This window comes from Coffea arabica, chromosome 10e (assembly GCF_036785885.1).
Source record: "Coffea arabica cultivar ET-39 chromosome 10e, Coffea Arabica ET-39 HiFi, whole genome shotgun sequence".
In the NCBI taxonomy this organism is placed as follows: domain Eukaryota; kingdom Viridiplantae; phylum Streptophyta; class Magnoliopsida; order Gentianales; family Rubiaceae; genus Coffea; species Coffea arabica.
In genome coordinates, this window is record NC_092328.1 from 43,293,674 (window position 1) to 43,314,486 (window position 20,813).

Sequence of the window (20,813 nt, forward strand, 5' to 3'; positions counted from 1 at the left end):
CTTGTTCCCCCGTAGAAAATTGTATTTTGTCTTTCCAAAAATGCCCCTACCTTGCCATTGGTCTGGGTATAAAAACATATGTTTTGGGTGGCGACACCGTATAGGTCCTCAATTGGTACAAGAATTTTAGTTAAAGGACTTAATTCATGGGATAAAACATTAAGGGACCAATTCGGGTTCAGTGAAGTAGTTTGAGGACTAAATTGGCGATTTTCCCTTCAATTTTTGTAGGTAAAATAGTTGATCAAGTATTAAATGGACTGAAAACGCGGCAAAATGGGGAAGGACCAGAGGAAGTCTGGTGCCGGACATGCCACCAGTCTTAGCGTTGAACATTGTTGGGTCAATAATTAAAATTGTTTCAAAGCATGTTCGGGCCCAAACTTGGGGCTAGATTTCGGGCCTGACATTGCACTGGACATTGGCGAAAACCTATTCGAATTCGACTTTTGACAATTTTTCAAGACTTAATCCTATTGCATAGTTTAGAGCACTATAAGTAGGGGGTTGTTTAGAACGTTTTTAGGAGAGAAAAAAAATTAGGAAAACTTTAGTTCATATTTTTTATAATTTCTTCTGGATCAAGATCAAGATGAGGAAGATAATGAGCAATCAACAGCTAAAATTGAGAAGTTTTACTTTTATCCTCACTCTTGTATTTATTTCTTAAATTCTTAGTTTTATTCATGATTATTTTGAACTAATTTAATTCTAGGGTTAGGGTTTTATGAAGGAGATTGGTTAATTATTTCAATTAAATTCTTTATAGACAAGCTTCTAGGGTTTGTATGAATTGAGAGGATTATATAACCGGACACTAGATACATAACTATACTAAACCTAAATACAAGAGTAAATTAGTATTCGTATGATGTAATTAAAATCACTTAAAATTCTAAAGGGTTCAATTGAATAGTTGTGATCTCATGAGACAAAAAATCTAATTAGGTACGATTTAGATGTATTGATAAATAATATAAAGTGCTTCTATATGATATGTTGTTGGAAAATATCTGGCTAATTAATTCTAACTCTGCAAAAAATCCTACAAGCCCTAGTTTCTTGCCAGTTGTTTCTCCAATCTCTTTTCTTTGACTTGATTGTTTAATTTATTTCTTAGATAATGATAAACAAATCTTCTGAATTCGAGTTCCATTGTTTTCTAGAAAAATTAAAGTAAAAATTAACTCATTTCTGTGGATTCGACCTCTAGAATACTCTAGATGATTTTATAATTACAATTAGCTTGTAGACTTGAAAAAATTATCAATAAATTGTACCCTATAAAAATAAACAAAAGAAAAGAAAAAACATCGTGAATTTTGATGCAAAACTTTTCTCCTATTAGGTTTTTATACAATTTGGGATTCTTTGGTAGGATTGACTGAGTCGGTGCAAAATAACATCTTAGATTTGAGAAAGCATCCATTTGCAACCAAAACAAGATTTCCTTCTCTTTGTTGTATTTATTAACGTGTTTTTAATGTATTTATCGCCACTAGTGAGACTAAATGTAATTATTTTATTTGTGAAAAAAAATATGCATTTGGTGTAAACTAGCAACAAGGACCTTTCGTCCTTGTATCAATTATCAATCATTCTCAAAGAATTTAGATTCCTAAGCATTAATGGAAAGTGAATAGGTAAACAATAGATTTCCATTGAACTTTCGGACAAGAAATTTACATCTTTGCTTCGATGGACATAATACCCTTGAGGATATAGTCCTAATGCCTAACGCTAATATTAAGATTCTTGGTAACACCACCACTTCTTGAGAATGCCAAGAGAAATTCTCTTGCCATGATTTTAACATCGTGCCATTGTTCATTTGCTACATAAAGATATCTATTGTCCTAATCGAAGTTCAGTTGAAATTTAAGTGGGCACATTTTACTCAGGAAGTGGAATGTCCGCTAAATCCTCCCTATGTGGAATATGATCTCCATGATCTCGATTAAGATTCCCATCCTCCATATGAAGTTGGGTATTTGGATCATGCTTTGCTGACTGTTCGAATGTGTCAACCGTGTCTTTGCGAAACATAAGATAGATCACAGCAAGAATGTAGACTGCCATCAAGGGAAATACTAGGATTCCAATGAGTACATTGCCTACTTTTGGTAAGCTGTTATGGATTAGCCATCCAACAAAACCTGTGCTGAGGTAGTAAATATTGATGCCAATGATTCCTAACCCCAAAATCCAGGAAATCACGATTATCTGCAGCAAATATTGAAATTTTAGCCAAACCAATTCTTGGTCAAGATGAATTTATATTAGAAGTTATAATGTAGAGTGTAATTTAGAGGGGAATGTCAATGAATAATATAAATGTCGTTGCCTATTAGGGAATATGAAGGTGATTTAATTAGGATTACACCTAAAATTCTTCTATTTGGTGCATCAAGAGGTACAACGATAAAAAAAAAAAAAAAAAAAAGGCCAATTATCTCTTCACAATAAGATAAATATTTTTCATCAAAGTGCATGCAATTCAAAGTGTCCTACTAACTTCCAATTTATATGTGCTTATATCGTAAGGCAGCACATTAGAAATATAAAAATAAGACATACCATCAATTTTCTAGATCCAATTATTTTGTCAATAATTAGTGGTTTCAATATAAAAAGTCAAAAAGTGCAACTGCTCACATATATGGAGTTCTTGTAAGGGCCCATCTTTGTGGTACTGCTGCTAAACTTAAGAAGGGGGATGAGGGCAAAAGGTAGTTCAAAAGAAAGTATCATCTGCAGAGGCCAAAGAGGATAAATGATCAGGTCAATTAGAGAGCAAATGGTAGTTCAGAAGAAAGTAGTTCTGTTAAGTTGGCTTTTTTTTTTATTAAAATAAAATAAATTTATAGTACATTAGAGAGTACAAACTGAAGCTATTATAATGAGCCGTCCAGCCCCGGAAGATCCACCAATTATTGATACAATAAGACTTGGTGTGATTGCAATGCACCTGGTCATCAGATTCCTCAACCACTTCTTCATTTTAAGGTCCAAGAATCCCTATTGTTTTGGAAAACAAAAAACCCAAATGCTCATTTTAGAAATCTTTTGATAAAAATGTCAAAATTGTTAAACCAGTAAGAAGATACAAATTTCCAATACCTGCATAATAAACTGTCCAGCATATGTGCCAGTTATTGTAGAGCTCTGTCCAGATGCTAATAATGCTATTGCATAAATTGTAGAGCTTGATCTTCCGAGAACATTCTGTTAAGGAAAATAATTTTGTTTAACCAGGGAGAGCCTATGCAGCTAGGATTTCAAGAGTAAAATGGGTAAGTTAACTATTCTTGACTTTTTTCGATTATGATTCTTGATTCTTGATATACAATTTGAGCTTAGCAATTCTGACAGAATATCAAATAAGCTGCTTTAAAATAGAGGGTTAGAAATATTTTAACTTTAGAAACTTTTCTATCTTGTCAAAATTGTGGCATTGACCTAAAATGGAATATGAAATTATCCCCTTAAAAAAATGAAATTTTTAATAAATGTCCTTTTTAAAGTAAATCTTTTGCCCTCACAGCACCTTTAAACAAGTTTATATTGCGCATGTAATGTATAAAATTAACCATTTCCTCCTAAGGTCCACGTCTCAAATTGGACAAGGGGCTCTGCATCATAATCCTTTGAATTTTTTTTTCAATTCTTGGAGTCGAATTTAAATCCGGTCTTTTTTTCTCTCGCAAAAGAAGTTAAGATGGAAAGCAGTTGTAATAAAATATGAACAGGATTCCATTGCATTACAAGCCATCAATCAGGCAAGTTTTCAGCAATTATGACAAAGACAAGGAATTAGTCAGCATAATTTGCGTAAAACAATTGCCTAAGAAAGGACTATTTTAATTTACCTTGAGAAGGAAAGAGGCAGAGTCAAGACTAAGATCATTGCAACTTTCAATTGTTCCTTGTGAAAGGTTTCCTCCCGAGCAAACAGCTCCGGACACAGATACAATTGCAACGTTGATTAAAAAGGCCACAAACAATGCAAATCCACTTTCTATGAGAAAGAATCGACATGCATCCTGCATATTGAAGCACAAAACAAGTTGAAATTAATCACTATATATGCTAAATAATTGTTAGTTTCATTTAATTAATTGTATTCTTTTCCATTCTTAATTTTTTCATTTTTTTTTACTTTAATCTTTTTGATGTGAATAATGATCTTAAATTTCCTTACGTTGATGCCCCGCACTGAGTTTGGTACTTTTCGAGAAAGCACAAGAGCTGAATGAAGGAAGAGGTTATGCCTGTCAACATTTGAAGCAACCAAGGCAAAAAAAAGAAGAAGAAGAAGAAGAAGAAGAAGAAAGGAAATGTAGGGATTAATAATGATAAAGAAAATAATTTTGAAAACAACTGGGGCTTGATATTCTTGAATATTTGATCAATGTTAGGGACGTGTTTGGACTTACGGCATTACCAGTGCACCCAATAGAGCAATGGCGTCGGCTGTGGCACTATTACCCTTGAGTTTAGGAACAAACAAGCCCTTAAGCACATCTTTTGCTGGAGGTTTTACGTAGCTTAGTTCGGCAAAAAAACATGCAGCCATGACGAATACTAGAACTGAAACCAACAATTCAAGCTTCCTCACCTATTTTTCCACCAAAGAATAATGAAATTGATTAATTAATCAGAGTAAACAAAGACAAAAAAATTAAGAAACTCTTTTGTCTCCACAGTTATTAACTGGGATAATTCGAATTTGCACACAGATAATCCATCAGGAACGTATCAATTTGGACTCTTAACTTCTATTGAGACTGCTTAAACCCTTAAAATTTTTGTTCATTTGTCGAAATTAGTCGCGCGCTGATAGTCAACTTCAAAACTAAACCACGACAGTTCATAATATCAGTTATTTCTTTTATTATTTCTTATTAAAAGGATCGAAATAAATCTATCAAGATAATTTTTTTGTTAACATATATCTTCTTGACAGCATTTAAGGGTTGATTTAAACACTAATTGTTAATCACCATTTTCTTTGTTAGTGAAGCTTTTTCACCCTTATTTTTGCATAGCAGGACAATTGTTGTCAAAACAAATTATCACCGAGTCACAAATCATTTTAAGGATTAATTAGATTCTTTTTTAAAATTTTTTTGTGTAAGTGGGAGATTAAGAACTAATTAGATGGTAACAAGTAAAGCTTACGAAAAGTGCCACAATTTAGGAAGCTAATTACATAGCAGCCTGGCCTTAATATTGCAGTAAAATAATTGGATACAAACAAGTCGAGGGCTATAAAATAGTAATGAAACAAAAAGACGGGAAGAAAATGAAAGTTCAAAGAAAATTGGGACTGGCATGAAGATGTTCGTAGGACCCTTTTCTATCCCCCAATTAATGAATCATAACGTTGGCTGCTGTTTTTGGAAATCAAAAACTTTGACATTTTTTAATTTGATGCATTTATGAAATACCAACTTATCAAGTTGCATCAGTGCAATTTGCTATAAGATTCAGTGTCTTTCATTTAATGAGATAAAATCTTGGGTTCATCTTTGACTTCTCTGGACCAATGTTACAAAGAAAAGTATACAGATAGTTTGATTTTTTTCATTTATCATGTATATCCTTTCATATCTTCTTTTTCCACATTAAATTCCATGCAGATTTACACAAATTTTTATCCTGACACATTGCATAAATAAATTGATTGAAATTCAAACTTTTCGATTGATGTTCCATGACCAGATTACATGAATGAAAAGAAATTAAAAAAAAAAGAATAACAGAAAAGAAGAATGGCAAATTGTTGTTCAAAGGCGTTTGAAAGTTAGGTAATTTTCTAAAAATCCTTTTATTATATAAAATTGTCTAGGGTCGTTTCTTTTAAAAGCATCATACATATTCTCTAAATATCTTATTGAATTTTAAGAGAAAAAAATGAAAGGGATTTATTTGATTGGCCAATGTTATGTGTCAAATAACTAGTTTTTCATTAAAATTGACGAGATAATGCATGGCAAATTTTGGTTCCAAGATCTAATTTGTAGACTGCATAGTCAAAAGAACTACTAAAAAATGCAACTGGAATTTCTTGTAAATTAGGTTGATGTTGTAGTCCTAAAATAAATGGGCCTCCTAACCCCAAAAAAAAAAAAAAAGAGCCTCCTAGAAGTCATTCTCAAGTGCTTGTGAAGCTAATAATTTGTCCATTTCCATTTTGTCCATTTCTGTTGCATTAAATAGAATTTTGGGAGGTGCTGACCATTAAATTCTTCTTGTTGAAGAGAATATTTGGACTGTAATTAAAGCATATGTCGACAAAAATTTCAAGTGACAAAGGCATAATAAAGCAAGATTTGTATGTATAAGGTGACAAAAAGGGTAATATATAGCCATAAATGATGAGTCATTATTTGGTGTGTGTAAAGAAGAAAATCAGAATAGGGATAATAAGAATGACGCAAGAAGCACAATTTTCATGCTAGTATGATCCATATCAAGTACAAAAGTATAAACAACTAAAGGAAAGATACAAGTTCATAGGATTATGCTATAATAAGCATCTACTGAGTGAAATGATGAAAAAAAAAACTTTTGGCAAAAACCAAAACAAAAAAAAAATCTCATTTTTTAGAATGAATTTTACTACTATATCCCTTCTTCAAAAGAGAAACAACACAAATTATGCCCCACTTTTGTTTAATATTCTTCCTAAGATGAGGGAACATTTGGAGGGTTACAAAACATAGGGAAGTATTTTGTAATTCTGGTATTTCCAAAGAAAAAATGGTAAACTAAGCTAGAAGTTCATAATACCTTCTTTTGAATTTCCTTATTCTCGAAGCTATTAAATTCTTCAATTTAACAAACATCTCGAATCTGGTAAAAAATTGATTCAATTATTTTACCCATGTTACTAAAATGGGGAAAAAGAAAAAAAATCCTTTAAAATGTGAAATAGTAATTTTATATATCTAGAAGAAAAAGTTTTCCAAATGGCATCTTGAATTATTTAGTAACCCACAATTTAACCTATCATATTTTAGTATAACATAGCGTGGGTAAATTACCCACAAAACGAATATAAGGTTGGTCAAGATACCTCTCGAATGTTTTCTCTCATTATTAAAAAGGACAGTTTAAAGAAGCCAGAAAACCTAAACCACTAAGCAAAAAAATATGCTTCCATAAAGCATCGATGTTTCAACCTTCATGTTTCTAGGTTTAAAAATAAGTGGAGTGGTTGTAATTTTATGACTCTCGTATGAGCTTCTTTTTGCATGCTAGAACGTCACATTCAACTTGTATATATCTGTCGTATAACTTTTTCTTCTTCTTCTTTTTTTTTCCCTTTGATAAATTTGAATGTAATTGCCTTCTATCAGTTAAAAAGGTCAAAGAATGTTTGTGGATTCTTAGACGTAAAAGTATAGAATATAAAACTCATTGGAAAAGTTAAATACCAGCTGCATTTTCTCTTATCAAAAAGCTAGCCAAAAAGACTCAATCAGGCTGGTTCAAAACATATGATAGGTCCTCTTGTATATACACAAAGGACCAATTTGTAGAGTTGTGCACGCACAAAACTTTGACCATGAGAATTTGATTGATGCAACTAAAAGAAAGAGCAAACATAAATAAATAGGATCAATTGACTTACTCCATATTTTTGCAGGCCGAGAAGTAAGAGAGTGCTCATCCCAGTACAAAGAACTCCAACCCACACTGGGATGTGGAACAATATATTAAGTGCAAATGCTGTCCCAATCACTAGCACAAGACAAAATAGTTAAACACTCATATAATCTGTAATGTTTGTTCATCAGTGCCAAATATCTGCTTTGTAACTTTATATTTATCAGCATGGATGGATTCAGAATATTTATTTCAAGGAGCGAATTTCAAACACGTACAGTTTGAAATGAACATAAAATGATATAAAATTTTTATGAGGACAAAACTTACGCTCGGTATATTGTTTTTATTAAAAGAAAAGAATGTACGCATAGTAAAAAGATGATTTGGATAGCGTACTAAAAATTTTCAAAATAAAATACAAACTTTATCAAAAATTTCAAACGTCCATATGGAAAGTCTGTAATTTTCCTTCGTCACCTATTGGAACCGCTTGTGTGGGCAGCATGCAGAAGTGGAAAATGTAATCAATGCACAAAATATTTGATTTTGTACGTAACTCTATATTTATCAGTTTGGACGGACACAGAATATTTACTTTGATGAGCGAATTTCATAAATTGACAAAAGCTTTTTGTGCTAATAAAACATAGGTTCGGCTTTTGTCGTATTTATTGAAAAGAACGTGTGTGTGTGTGTGATAAAACAAAGATAATTTGGAAAACTTGCAAACAAAGTTTATTAAAAACTTGCCAAAAATTTGTAGCACTTGGGGCAGTGGGCTCTCCCTCAACACCCCTCTGCTGCTTATCAGTGTACATTAACTGCCATGCAAGCGGTCCAATATATAAAATTTTTTTCAGTAATATATACCTTCAGGAATATCAGCTGCTATGACAGCAACCTCTGCCAGCAGCCATAGGGAGTATTTCACATATTTGGGATACTCGGCCTTGCACAACTCTGATAAATGTCTTCCTGCGAAATCCGAAGTAAAAAGACAAAATCTAAGTTTTCTTTTTTTGGTTAAAAGTTAGTGTTTCCAAATATAATTGTATGAATATATACTTTGTCTTACCAGTGGTTACACCAAGGTTTGCGGCCAAAGATTGTATAATTAGAGCAAAGATCAATCCAATGAGGATTATCCACAATAGCTGCATTTATACAAGACATATTATATCTTTTGCACATATCTCTGAAATTGAATTTTTGAGCTAAGATTGAAAACATCTTTACTTGCCTCATATCCATGGTTTGCTCCAGCTTGTAAGTCAGTTTCCACTGTAGAACGAGACCCAGAGCTTATATGAAATTTCTAACTTTGTTTACAGGGATAGTAAAGCGAGAACCGAACACTTTTCTAAAGCACAAAAATAGCATATAAGAGAAGGGGAGTGGGGATGGTGGCTTACAATTTCCTGGGTCGAGATATGCCATTGAAACAAGAAAACCAGGTCCAACAAAGGACAAGAATTTTCTCCATCCAGGTTTCTGAACAACAAATTAAGAAAGATATTCATGTATTAGATTTAGACTTTCAAAAACCCTGATGTTAAAACTTACAACAGGTCTAATTTACCTCCTCTTGAGGGTCATGATCAAGATCAAATTGTTTACTTTCATCGATGGAGGGTGGATTTTCATCTACTGCAACTATTCTTTTGCTGCCTCCAATATTTGCTTGAGATTGCAGCTCCAAGGCGTCCATTCAATCTCCTTTCTTTACAAATCGCAGTAGTAGTTTGTTTGAAGTGTTGTTTATGACTTGTTGAGGCCTTTATTTATAGTGCCTAAACAAGAGGTGTTTGAGCATTTATCTTGCATGAGAGAAGGAAGAAAATTTATAAACGATAGGTCATGTGCAAGGTGGTGGTGTTACTTGTCTTGCTATCGGTGCAGTTCAGTACGGTTGATGTATTTGTTATAGTATACAATTGTAACATGTCGTTATAACTTCTTTTTTTTTTTGTCAAAAAACACGTCGTTATATCCAAACATGTGAAATATTTAATTTACGTATGTTAACTTTTATTCCAAAATATTAATATTATACATTGAACTCTAGTACAAGTGTATATTAATACAGCAACTGTACTGAAAGGACCAAATCACAACTCTACTGCCGCACTCCCATTACATAGCTATCATTGAAGTGAAAACTTAGTATATTTTGGAGATGTCATGAGTGACACAAGCATGTTGCCATCTTGAATAAAGTCTACGGCAAAGCTGAAAAGTAAACTGGCTAAGCGTATTTGTTTGATATGTACATGATATAAGACACTATTTGTCTTTTTCGGCTTATAGTTAATAAGCCAAATGTGAGTGAAGAAAGGGCAACTAACACCAAAAAATAAAAAGGGTAAAAAACAAAAAACAAAAAAAACCATGTATGGTTAAACGAATATACAGAAAAGCTCTCGTGGTTTCAAAACATACAATCTAATATCTTATGGTTTAAAGTAAACTGAAAAGGTGATGAAAACCGTCAAAATTAATGTGTTTGAAGTACACACACTTACTTTGCAACTAATGCTACCTGAAAACTATTTTTTGTAATTAATTTTTAATTAATATAACTATTTTATCCTTTACAGAAAAGCCCCCTATGATTAACTCAACGTATAGAAAAGTCTTCTGTAGTTTCAAAACATACAAGTTGGATTTGATTCGAAACTTTCAAGAAATATATTGAAAAGGAAGTAAAGGTTATTGAGAGATATCAACCACCAGTTTTATGCACACTACTTTTGGGGTGTGGTAAAAATTTTAAATTGGGGTTATTATTATTATTATATTATCTTAGAGGGTCTCTTTTAAGAATTTAAAGTAAGAATTTCAATACTTTTTCTTTGTATAATGTGAAGGAAAAGTTCATAAAATAGTTGCTTATATCTTTCTCAACCTCTTGAGTAGACCAAAACTAGACCCTACAATACCAGTACAAGATTTGTGAGTGTTTACAGAAAGCGAAAGTAAAACATATCAAGGTCGAAAAAGCTATCAAAAGGTATGTTGTACTTTACATGTGCAATGGATGATTGTAGATTTTTTTGTGGTCATGATGTTATCCCATACACAGATATTAACCAAACCAGAATAACTATTTTATGTGTGAAAGGGATGAATATTATATTTTTTGAAACCACACAGGAGACTTTTCGGTAATTTAGCTTAATCACAAGGGTTTTTTCACATTTTACCCTTATATATATGAGGGTATTTTTGTCATTTCATCTACTCACGTTAGTTTTGACGATTTTCGTAGCCTTTTCAGTTTAGTTCGAACTACGAGTTGTCGGATTGTATGTTTTAAAACCACGGTGAACTTTCCTATTTATTCCCTTAACCATGTGTGGCTTTTTTGTTTTTTACCAAAATAAAAAGGATTGGATAACTGGTTAAATACTATGATTTTTGTAAGAACTAAAAAGGCAATATTGTAAGAAACTTGTTTTACATTCCCCAAATTTTCACACAATGCTGGCTTTCAATCTATTGTTAGGCACAATTGCGTAAATTATGCCTATCTGATGATTGATATTTTAATGAAGACAGAGCCCTTTAAACGTCCTCTTGTTTGACCAAGGTGAATTAGTTGAGCTGAATAGATGAAGAATTTATAAGGATAGAAGTACTATCTTTGAGATTAATGATTAACCATGTCCTCCATTTTCAGCTGATTAGACCTAGGTGTTTATAAGAATTGGGTTAGAAAAATTGTTACAACCTTTGAAAATGAGGTCCATTTTTGTTGTATTTCATAAATTTTGCATGGAATACACATTTAATTGCATTCCCAATACTTGTTCGAAAACTTCCAATCATACAACTTCCTTTTTTCAGTCGTTCAAAAGAGTCATAGTTTCAGCCGCCTTTGTTCAAAGCTTATTCACGGTGTAGAAGTAGAGACACTTGACTAGACATGTGCATTATTATCGCTTCGAGTCAAATTAGACTTGCAGTAATGCAGTCAGACCGAGTGGTGTGGCTTCATTGAATTCTTATTTAGTAAAGGTGCATGCATGGTACGTATATACGATAATTCAAATAAAAAAATCTAATGTTATATCTTTTATATTCTATATACAGCATAATTAAATTTTCCAGTTCTACCCACTCAAAGTGAAATTTCAAGAACCATATTAAAAAGTGTGTTTGAGCTTCAAAATTAGAAACCTAAATTATTGTTTTTGAACATTCTCATTAATTGTTAAGAACATAAACTGTACCGACTCCTTGAACCCAATTTTCTCCCTCGAAAATTTTAAAAACTTTTAAGTTAGCTCCAAATTGTATATGTGTATGAAATTTAAATTTGCTCCCTCAAAGTTAATGTTCTGATTCCATCATTGACAATAACAATCTTAATTAATTTGACAAAAGAAAGCTTTTTTCTTATATCATACTGGAATTTTGACATCTACTGTCTGATTTGGAGCTACATTTCACACTTAATTTCGGACAGAATTATTTTTGAATTTTAATGTCATATTATTGATAATTTATTATCAAGCTATGAAGATCCAAATATCAGGAGTCAAATTGTCTCTAGCTCAAAAAAAAATTTTGGGGTACAAAACGCAATTTTTGGTTTTTGGAAGATAAAAGCACTCATGTGGTTGCTTTTTAAGGAGAAGGTTGTAAACTAAAATGTTATGAAGGAGTTTAGGTCATTTTCTTTAGTGAAAATTAAGAATGAAGTGCATGCAACTCAATGTGATTTAAATGCCAATATTAATAACTGGCCAATAAATATCAAAATAAAATTTGCATTTGAATTACATTAGACTGTTGTTTTTAGAAATTTACATGCATTTATATTTTTGCTGTATCCATGTTATACCATATAAACAAATTGAAAGTTTACATAATCCATCAACTAAATCAACATTAATTAACGATCATTCAATTTGGATATTCGTGCTATAGATCAATTTTCACAACCGATCGATCAAGTTTAGATCATTGACTGGCAATATTATTCCATAGAAAACTTTGATTAAAGAAGTATTTAAATTTATAACAAAGACTAAACAACATTAAAACCACATAATAATAACAAAAAGTCGTTTTGAATACTTCGTAAAAAGTTTTGTTGTCGTCTGGCCGCGTTGTATAGTATAGTCTAACAGGCGTCATCCACGAAAAAGATTCCTGTTTCTCTATTTTCGTCCAAAACAACTGTAATTTAAAATAATTCTCAATGGGAGAAAAGGATAGCCCACATTCACCACACCCTTCTTCTAGATGACTCTCTTTTTAATATATATACATACATATATATATATATAACCCAACAATCAAGGAAAGATTTTTAGAGTGCTTTCCATCGCTAGATTCAAGTTTCGAATTCTGGAGAGGGAATATATATATATATATATATATATATATATATCCAAAATTCGAAATTTGAATCTAACAATGGAAAGAACTCTAAAAACCTTTCCTTGATCGTTGGGTCAACTCCAATAACTATTTCTAGATGACTCTTGCAAACGATTACTTGTATTCTAGTATACATTTCTCTATAAAGAGTTATGATTTTCTACTAAATATCATATCTAAAACCAGTTAAAGCCGTGTTCCATGCCAGAAATTCTTCTTCTCTTACATATGCAATTACGATTCTTCACACAATAGAGATTCCAAGTGACTGCTGAAGAGGGTGACATTGCAATTTTTACTAACTCGTATTTAATTAGAGAGAAGTCAACAATTGACCTTTACGAGGTATGATTAGGGAACCATAATTTCTTAGTTAATCATTTCATGTTGTTTTAGTAAATTAGACATTTAAACAAGTTTTTGACTTCTTCAAATTATATTTTATAACCTATCTAATCTAGTCGTACAAAACTTAAACTACCAAAAAATTATTATCTTCCACGAAAATGACGTAGTCATCGATCGAAAGCACTTAAATTGTACTTGAAGTAAAAGCCACAATATTGAAAATATAAAAATTGCTTAGCCTCGATATATTTTATTTAATTAAGGTGGAAAGTATCCCTACCATAGTATCATGGTCCTAGCAAAGTACAAAACACAAAGGGAAACACACGGAAAATAAAAGACAAGAAAAAAAGGTGGAAAAAAGAAGTGAATTTTTCGACTTTGCTCACTACTGATTCACAAATAATAGTGTTTCATTGATATGATGTTTAGGATTTCTTTTTTATCAATAGCAAGTTCTTGAATCCCTAGCAAGTGTATTTTACATTAATCAGGGAAACTGATCCTGCTTGGGTGGTTCCAATTAAGGTTTTGAAACCCAAACCGTTTATTAATCTGGAAAAATGATTGGGTCAAGGGTCACTGTTTCAACCACTGAGCGAATCGTCATTAACCCATGACGTCATAAATATATCATAAATATTATTAACAAATATTAAACATCTAAAAGTGTGCAAATATTTGTAAAAACTTCAATAATAATGTTAAAAACTTCAATAATAATGTTAAAAACAATCACTTCAATCCTTATTCTAATCTTTTCTGTATTACTTGTTTGAAATTCAAGAATAATTTTTATAAGTAAAAGGTAAAAGAAATATAGAGTAGCATTATTATCTGCATCTTTAATTTTTTACATTTTTTATTTTCCTAAATTATATGATAAGTAGTTTATAAGATAGGAATAAAAATAAATAGAAGGCAATGACAAACAATTGAAATGCACTAAAGAGTTAACATAATTAATATACTATACGCAGTAAATGTTAGACAAAGTTAAGATATCATTATGAGAGAGAGAGAGAGAGAGAGAACGAGGAGTAGAAATAAGGTAATAATTGTTCACACCTAACTAATTGGAGACAATTATGCATGGGTAATTCTTGAGGTTTATTTTTGGAGTGTCATTGAATGAGATTGGTTGACCAAATTTAAATTTTTTTTGGTTAATTAAAGTTGGATAAGGAACTGGCCGGTTTAATGAAAATTGTTTCGGTTCAACGGTCCAGCGGTCGAACCATCCGGGCTAACTGATTTTCACAAAAGAGGGTGATTTTTAACCCCTCTGGAATTGAGGCATAACCCAACCCCCTCAACAGCCCGATCGACTGTTCAACCAGTCCGACCGGACGGTCCGAGTGGGGTTTCAAATGCCCAGAGCTAGAAGATCAGTAAATACCAGATTGTAGCCTTATTTAACAAATCATTATGCGTAGAATTCAGCCACCTATCGCATCATAACTACTGGTATTTTAATCCCTGCATTAGCACGGATATTTTTCAATTCGATTAGTTACGAACCTATGGAAGGGAAAATAATTCAAAAAAGAATTATCAATGATAAATTTTATATTTTCTTCATATTTATTTCAAAAAATTATATCATATTCATAATAGTCAACTACCTATAAATTTAAATTTTTTATATTACAAAGTGCTAATATTCATCAAATAAATTGCAATGCATAAAAAAAATACATATTTTCTTTCAGATAGTTATGAAATTTTAACAATGATTGTATACTTACAACTACATATTTTTTCTGAATTAAACACAAAAAAAAATGCAGCAATCCATTTTACCTGAACGAATTTTCAGTTTCTAGCGAAGTTAATAAATTTGCTGATGCAACGACCTAAAAACACACTAAACAGAGTTACAATATATGGATAAACAAAACCATCTTTTATATGCATTGCAAGAGATCAAAAAAACTGATTGGAAGATAGATAAATACTAAAATGGGTAAAATCAAGTATTCATTGACCAATTAATTCTCATCAATTAGACGTGGCTTTTAGAAGACAGAAAATGATTGATTGCTTATATATACACACACATACACACATATATACATGGTCAAAAGAAAACACGGTGACAATGACAAGTGAAATTGACGAATTTTGTTCATTACAGATACAGAGGGAAATAAGTGTATATGATGTTTAACTTCTAACATTTCGTCTATACCGATAGAAATTCTTGAATCACTGCAAGGTGTAAATTAGAATAATCAGGACATGAGTCTTGCCTTGTATCTAGAGGTAACAGATCAATTACGGTCGTGACTATCCAAAAAAAAAAAAGAAATATAGAGAAACATCTTAGCTTGCTTAAAAACAAAAGCGTTTTGGTTAAAATATCCTGCTGAATATCTCAATTTTAACATTCTTGTAATCTGTAATAGTATAAGTTTGTTTTGTTCATTTCTTTATTGTTTGGGAAAAAAAACTTGTTTTATAATATTTTTTTTTGGTAGACAGGGTACTGCTGTCACTATTGTATATCATTGTCTTTAGTTAATTAGAATTTAGAAGTCTATCCATGTATTAAGTGACTTGAAAACTACCATTTCACTTGTAACATTAATCACTTCTTTCTTCCATTAGCATTTGCATACATCAGCTGAAACAACTAAGAACAGAATTTGATTAAGTTTGATAATCTACGAGCAAATAGTAGATCTACCTAATTCATTTGACAATTTGGACAAAATGTACGAGTGTAACTGCAATTTGTGCCTTCAAAATCTGAGTTTCAAGTTTGGCAACCATATAACAAAGGCAATTGGAAATCTATATATATATATATATATATATATGTATATGTATGTATATATGATCAGGGATTAGGTCCAAAGGTAGCTGGTCAGTGCCCTTAAAAAAACACTTAATTGAAAAGATTACTGTGTAGAAATTATGCTGCACATCACATCTTTGATGTTCTTGTATCTGCAAGGGTGCTGTAAAGTCTAAACTAACTTTGGATTTACTATCCAATGAAATTTTACAAACCATTTAACGAGTAGCATTTTTCTTTTCTTTCTTCTATCAGCACTTGCATACATCAGCTCAACAACTAAGAATTTGGCTAAGTTTAACATTCTATGAGCATTAAAATGGATACCAATTCATTTTCTTTTTTTTTTTTTTGTTAATCCTCTCGAATCTCTTCACATCTTTTCTACTCTCAACTACTTAGATCCATAATTTAAATCTTGAACTTAACAGCAGAGAAAAATCTAAATACTCTGTCTTGATCACTGGGCCAACCGTCGCGATTATATACCAATTCAGTTGACAAATTGGCACAAATACATAATGCAACTTCAGGTTATGCCTTCAAAGTCTAAGTTTCGAGTTTGGCAACAAAATAGCAAAGGCAATTGGAAGAATATCAAACCCCTTCCCCACATCCCCCGGGCGCCGCCGCCAAAAAAAAAAAAAGGTAAGAATGAAAGTAAAAAAGTTTGTCTTCAGGCTACATTATTCGACAAATTTCCAGCTAGCCAGAAGTAGTTCCACTTGGAGCCTGGAAATCCAGCAGCCAGACTGCCATTTAAAGCTGTCCATTTATCGAAACACTCATACAAAAAATTGTTGACTGGGACATAATTTGCTACTTTTTTGCTATGAGAAAAACTTAGAATATGGTCAATTAGGTCGGCACAAAATTGTTCCTTTCACATTTTTATTGAAGCAGCCAATTCTATTTCATTTTCTCCATGACAACTGGGGAGCTTGATAGCTGATATACTTCCTGTTTATATAAGAAAGTTTTATGTATTAGATTAGTACTGCATTATTGTTTTCAGAAAAGCTTAAAGTGGATTTAAAAGAAAAAAAAAAAAAAGCAACGAACCAAATATTCAATTTAGTTAGTAGCGGCATTAATATTTGTAAACTTCTTAATTCGAGCATCAAATCCTCTCGCTTCCCCTTTCATCTTGTAATTCTCTTGAAGAGCCTATGGATCATATAATTCAGCAAGATCTTTATTAAATGGTGCATGAACTCTATGGAGATTAATGCCTTTGAAAAAGTTAATAATTATCCTCTCAAGAAAAAATTGAATTTTAACAAATTAGATGTCTAAACATGGACTTTTATGCTGATTGCAAGACAAGTTAAGAATAATTTTAGGACGTTCTCGAAAATTAGAAAACTTAAACCAAATAATTATTATTATCTTACTTGAACCTAAAAACGTAAGAGGTACGGAGCCAATATAATTACAATTTACCTTTAAATAATTAATCAACACGTACTACAAAATTGCGCTTAATTTTTTTTATTGACAATTATGTCATAGCATAAGCCTATTTTGGGATTCTTTTCAAATTAGTAACTGGGCAGTCAACTACAAATCAAGTATTTTGATTGATAATTCATTGATCCAAAAATAAAAAGCAATTTTACAGGCAATGATGGCAAAGGCAGTATAGTGAAAACCTATCTTTTGTAAACTGGTAGACTGGTAGGAGGAAACGCCTTTAGAATTTTAGTTACACATAGATGTTGTCGTCTTTGCAAAAAAAAAAACAAATATTAACTACAAACTATTAGGTAACTAAATCTTTCTTGAAGCAATAAATAAAAGTCACTTGTGAAAAGATCTTTAAAAATTGGAATATATGATTGCAACTGCTGTACCGTATGAAGAATGGTTGGCTACTTTTCTTTGTATCTATCATTTCTGTGTCAAGGTTTAAAGCAATTCCTGGTCATACAACAAATAGATAATTTGTTTTGTCAAAATAATGACTATCAATCATTGTGTGGCATAAGGATTTGAATCTAATAAGCTTCACAACTATTCTTTTTTAATTATCCCATGAAATTCTTGTGTAAAAAATACTCCAAGCTTGTGACATTGAAAACATGTTGTTAAACAATTAAAAGATTTCAGACAGATTATATACCTTTATTTGGACAATTTTGTTAAAAAAAAAATAACTTACTTTGCAATTTAACAATTGAGTTTGTAATGGTGTTAGCTAATTTGTTCCTCTTCAAGTATTTATTATATACATTTATTTGGACAATTTTGTTAAAAAAAAATAACTTACTTTGCAATTTAACAATTGAGTTTGTAATGATGTTAGCTAATTTGTTCCTCTTCAAGTATTTAGGAATATCAAAGCTTGTATAAACTTTCACTAAAATACCGATGTAGAAAGAAAAAAAAAGGTTTTAGAGAATTTGTATGCTGAATAAAAACAATTATTATCCTTACTCTGAATAGCCATTCCCATAAACAAATGTATGCCTTTTCTTTTCTTTATTAACCAAAAAAATTGTGTAATATTACACAAAAATAAAAATAAAATAAAAACAAATAAAAGAAAATTATAGTTAAATTCATTGGAACCATTATATCTTATTATAGATCTCTTTTCCTTCCCCTTTTTTTTCAATTAGATTAAGTGGCCATGGTAAATAATAAATATGTGAGATTTCCTCCCCCACTTAAAAATAGGGATGGCAATAGGAGCGGATGCCTGCAAGGAAGGAATGAGGCGAAAGTGGGAGAGATTTTTCTCCTCCCAAGCTTAAATATGGTTACCGCCCCATCTCCACTCCGTACCCTGCCTTAATTAATAAAAATACAATACACAAGTTGTAATGCAGATTATTCATGTTCAGGTCCGGGTGATATAGATAAAATTCAAGTTGAAGTCAACATCTGTTTGCACTCAAAATATCGTAGTTCTTGATGGATATCAAATAGCAAAGGCAATTCGATGGATATCAACCCCTAACTCCCGTAAAGATTGATCCGGACACCCACTTTGTTAGAAAAAAAAAAAATACCCCAACCCCACAAAACTCCCTGCCTCGGCGCCCGCCAAATATTAAAAAAAAAAAAAAAAAAAAGGCTAGCCTACATCATTCGACAAGATAGCGGCTAGCCGGAAACAGTTCCACTTGTAGCCTGGAACCCCACCGGCTAGTCGGCCATTTAAACTTTGCCCCAGTGAATGCTTTGCAGACTTGATGAGGACATAATTTCCTACTTTTGCTATGAGAAAAAATTAGTAAGAATATGGCCAATTAGGTCGGCACAAAACTGTTCCTTTCACATTTTTATTGAAGCAGCCTTCGTTTGGATTGATGAATTTAATGAAGGATTTGAAATTCAACCAAATCGCTTTAGTTATTTAGATGGATTAAGAAGCATTTGACTTTGTAATTCGTCAATCATCAAAATACGTTTTAAATACTAGAATAAATAGTGATTTACAAATTTAAATACCTTCTAAATAATCTAAACAATTAGAAGAATTTGAGAGAATTTCAAATCCTTCGTTAAATCTCTCAATCAAAACACATAACACACACAACTGCGGAAGCGCTTAATAGCTAATATATTTCCGATTTATATAAGAAATGTTTCTGTATCAAATTGGCACTGCATTATCGTATTTAGACAAGCTTACAGCAGATTTTTTTTTTTTTTTGAAAGGCAACTAATCTGATCGGACGAGAACCTATCAAATCGTTCCGAATACTCAATTAGCTAGTAATGGTAAATAAATCACGTAAAGTTCTTAATTCGAGTATCAAATCCTCTCACTTCCCCTTTCACCTTTGTAATTCCCTTGAAGGCCCTATGGATCATAATAATTATGGTACATCTTTGTAAAATGGTATTCGATCGTTGTGGAGATTAATGTCTCTGCAAAAGTCAATAATTAGCCTCTCAAAAAAAAAAAGGAATTTTGACAAATTAGATGTCAAGACATGGCCTTTTATCCCGATTGTAAGACAAGTTAAGAATAATTTTAGGACGTTCTCAAAAATTAGAACACTTAACTAAGGGAAGAATGCACTTTTCATCCCCAATGTTTAAGGTGTTAACTAATTTCGTTCCTAAAGTTTCATTTCAAATATATTTCATCCTCATAGTTTTATAATTTTGACCAATTTTGTCTCTAAAGTTCATGTAGAACACATTTCATCCTCGTAGTTTCATAATTTCTACTAATTGAGGACAATTAAATGATTGTTAACCAATTTGGACATAATATCATCACATGTCCCATTAGTAATTGTATTATTAATACTTAATTCAGTTATTGATTAAATTACAAAAATAACAAGTGTTTTTGGATAGAAGACTATCTCTTTGTTTTTTAAAATTATGATATGATGTATTTGAGATAAAACAAATAGATTGAAAGATAAATAGATGATTGAAAAACGTGTACATGATGCAATTGTTGGTGCAAAATACATAGCAACAAACAAAATTTTCCAAATAAATGAGTTGTAATGGAGTTGTTCAACATTTTTTCCCAATTGGCTATAGTGGGGTTGTTTGCTTTCCACGACTTCATTTTCTTTGGATTTTCTTCTTCGATTGTGATTAAGAAGAGAGTAATGGTGGCTAAAAATTTCTTAGATTTTTTTTTTGAAACTAAAACGAGAAAGTGAATAAAGAAAAGATTTTTAATCTT

General features: G+C 31.6%; 1 protein-coding gene across 1 annotated transcript; it reads right to left on the reverse strand.

Moving 5' to 3' along the window:
- Nucleotides 1–1,640: 1,640 nt before the first annotated feature.
- On the reverse strand, nt 1,641–9,512 carry LOC113711860 (metal transporter Nramp7.2). Its single transcript, XM_027235088.2, has 13 exons — nt 9,197–9,512; nt 9,030–9,108; nt 8,858–8,898; nt 8,693–8,771; nt 8,488–8,592; nt 7,640–7,749; nt 4,437–4,618; nt 4,202–4,271; nt 3,870–4,043; nt 3,121–3,225; nt 2,887–3,018; nt 2,656–2,751; nt 1,641–2,223 (listed from the first exon to the last, which is right to left on the reverse strand). Exons 1-13 carry the CDS (start codon nt 9,323–9,325, stop codon nt 1,894–1,896), a joined length of 1,632 nt encoding a protein of 543 aa, XP_027090889.1. The 5' UTR covers nt 9,326–9,512; the 3' UTR covers nt 1,641–1,893.
- Nucleotides 9,513–20,813: the final 11,301 nt, after the last annotated feature.

Coding starts and splice junctions, on each gene's coding strand:
- LOC113711860 (XM_027235088.2), bottom strand. CDS start 9,325: ATGGACGCCTTGGAGCTGCAATCTCAAGCAAATATTGGAGGCAGCAAA. Junction 8,899..9,029: donor ATATCTCGACCCAGGAAATT/GTAAGCCACCAT, acceptor CTCGTTCTACAG/TGGAAACTGACTTACAAGCT. Junction 3,226..3,869: donor CTGCCTCTTTCCTTCTCAAG/GTAAATTAAAAT, acceptor TTTCCTTAACAG/AATGTTCTCGGAAGATCAAG.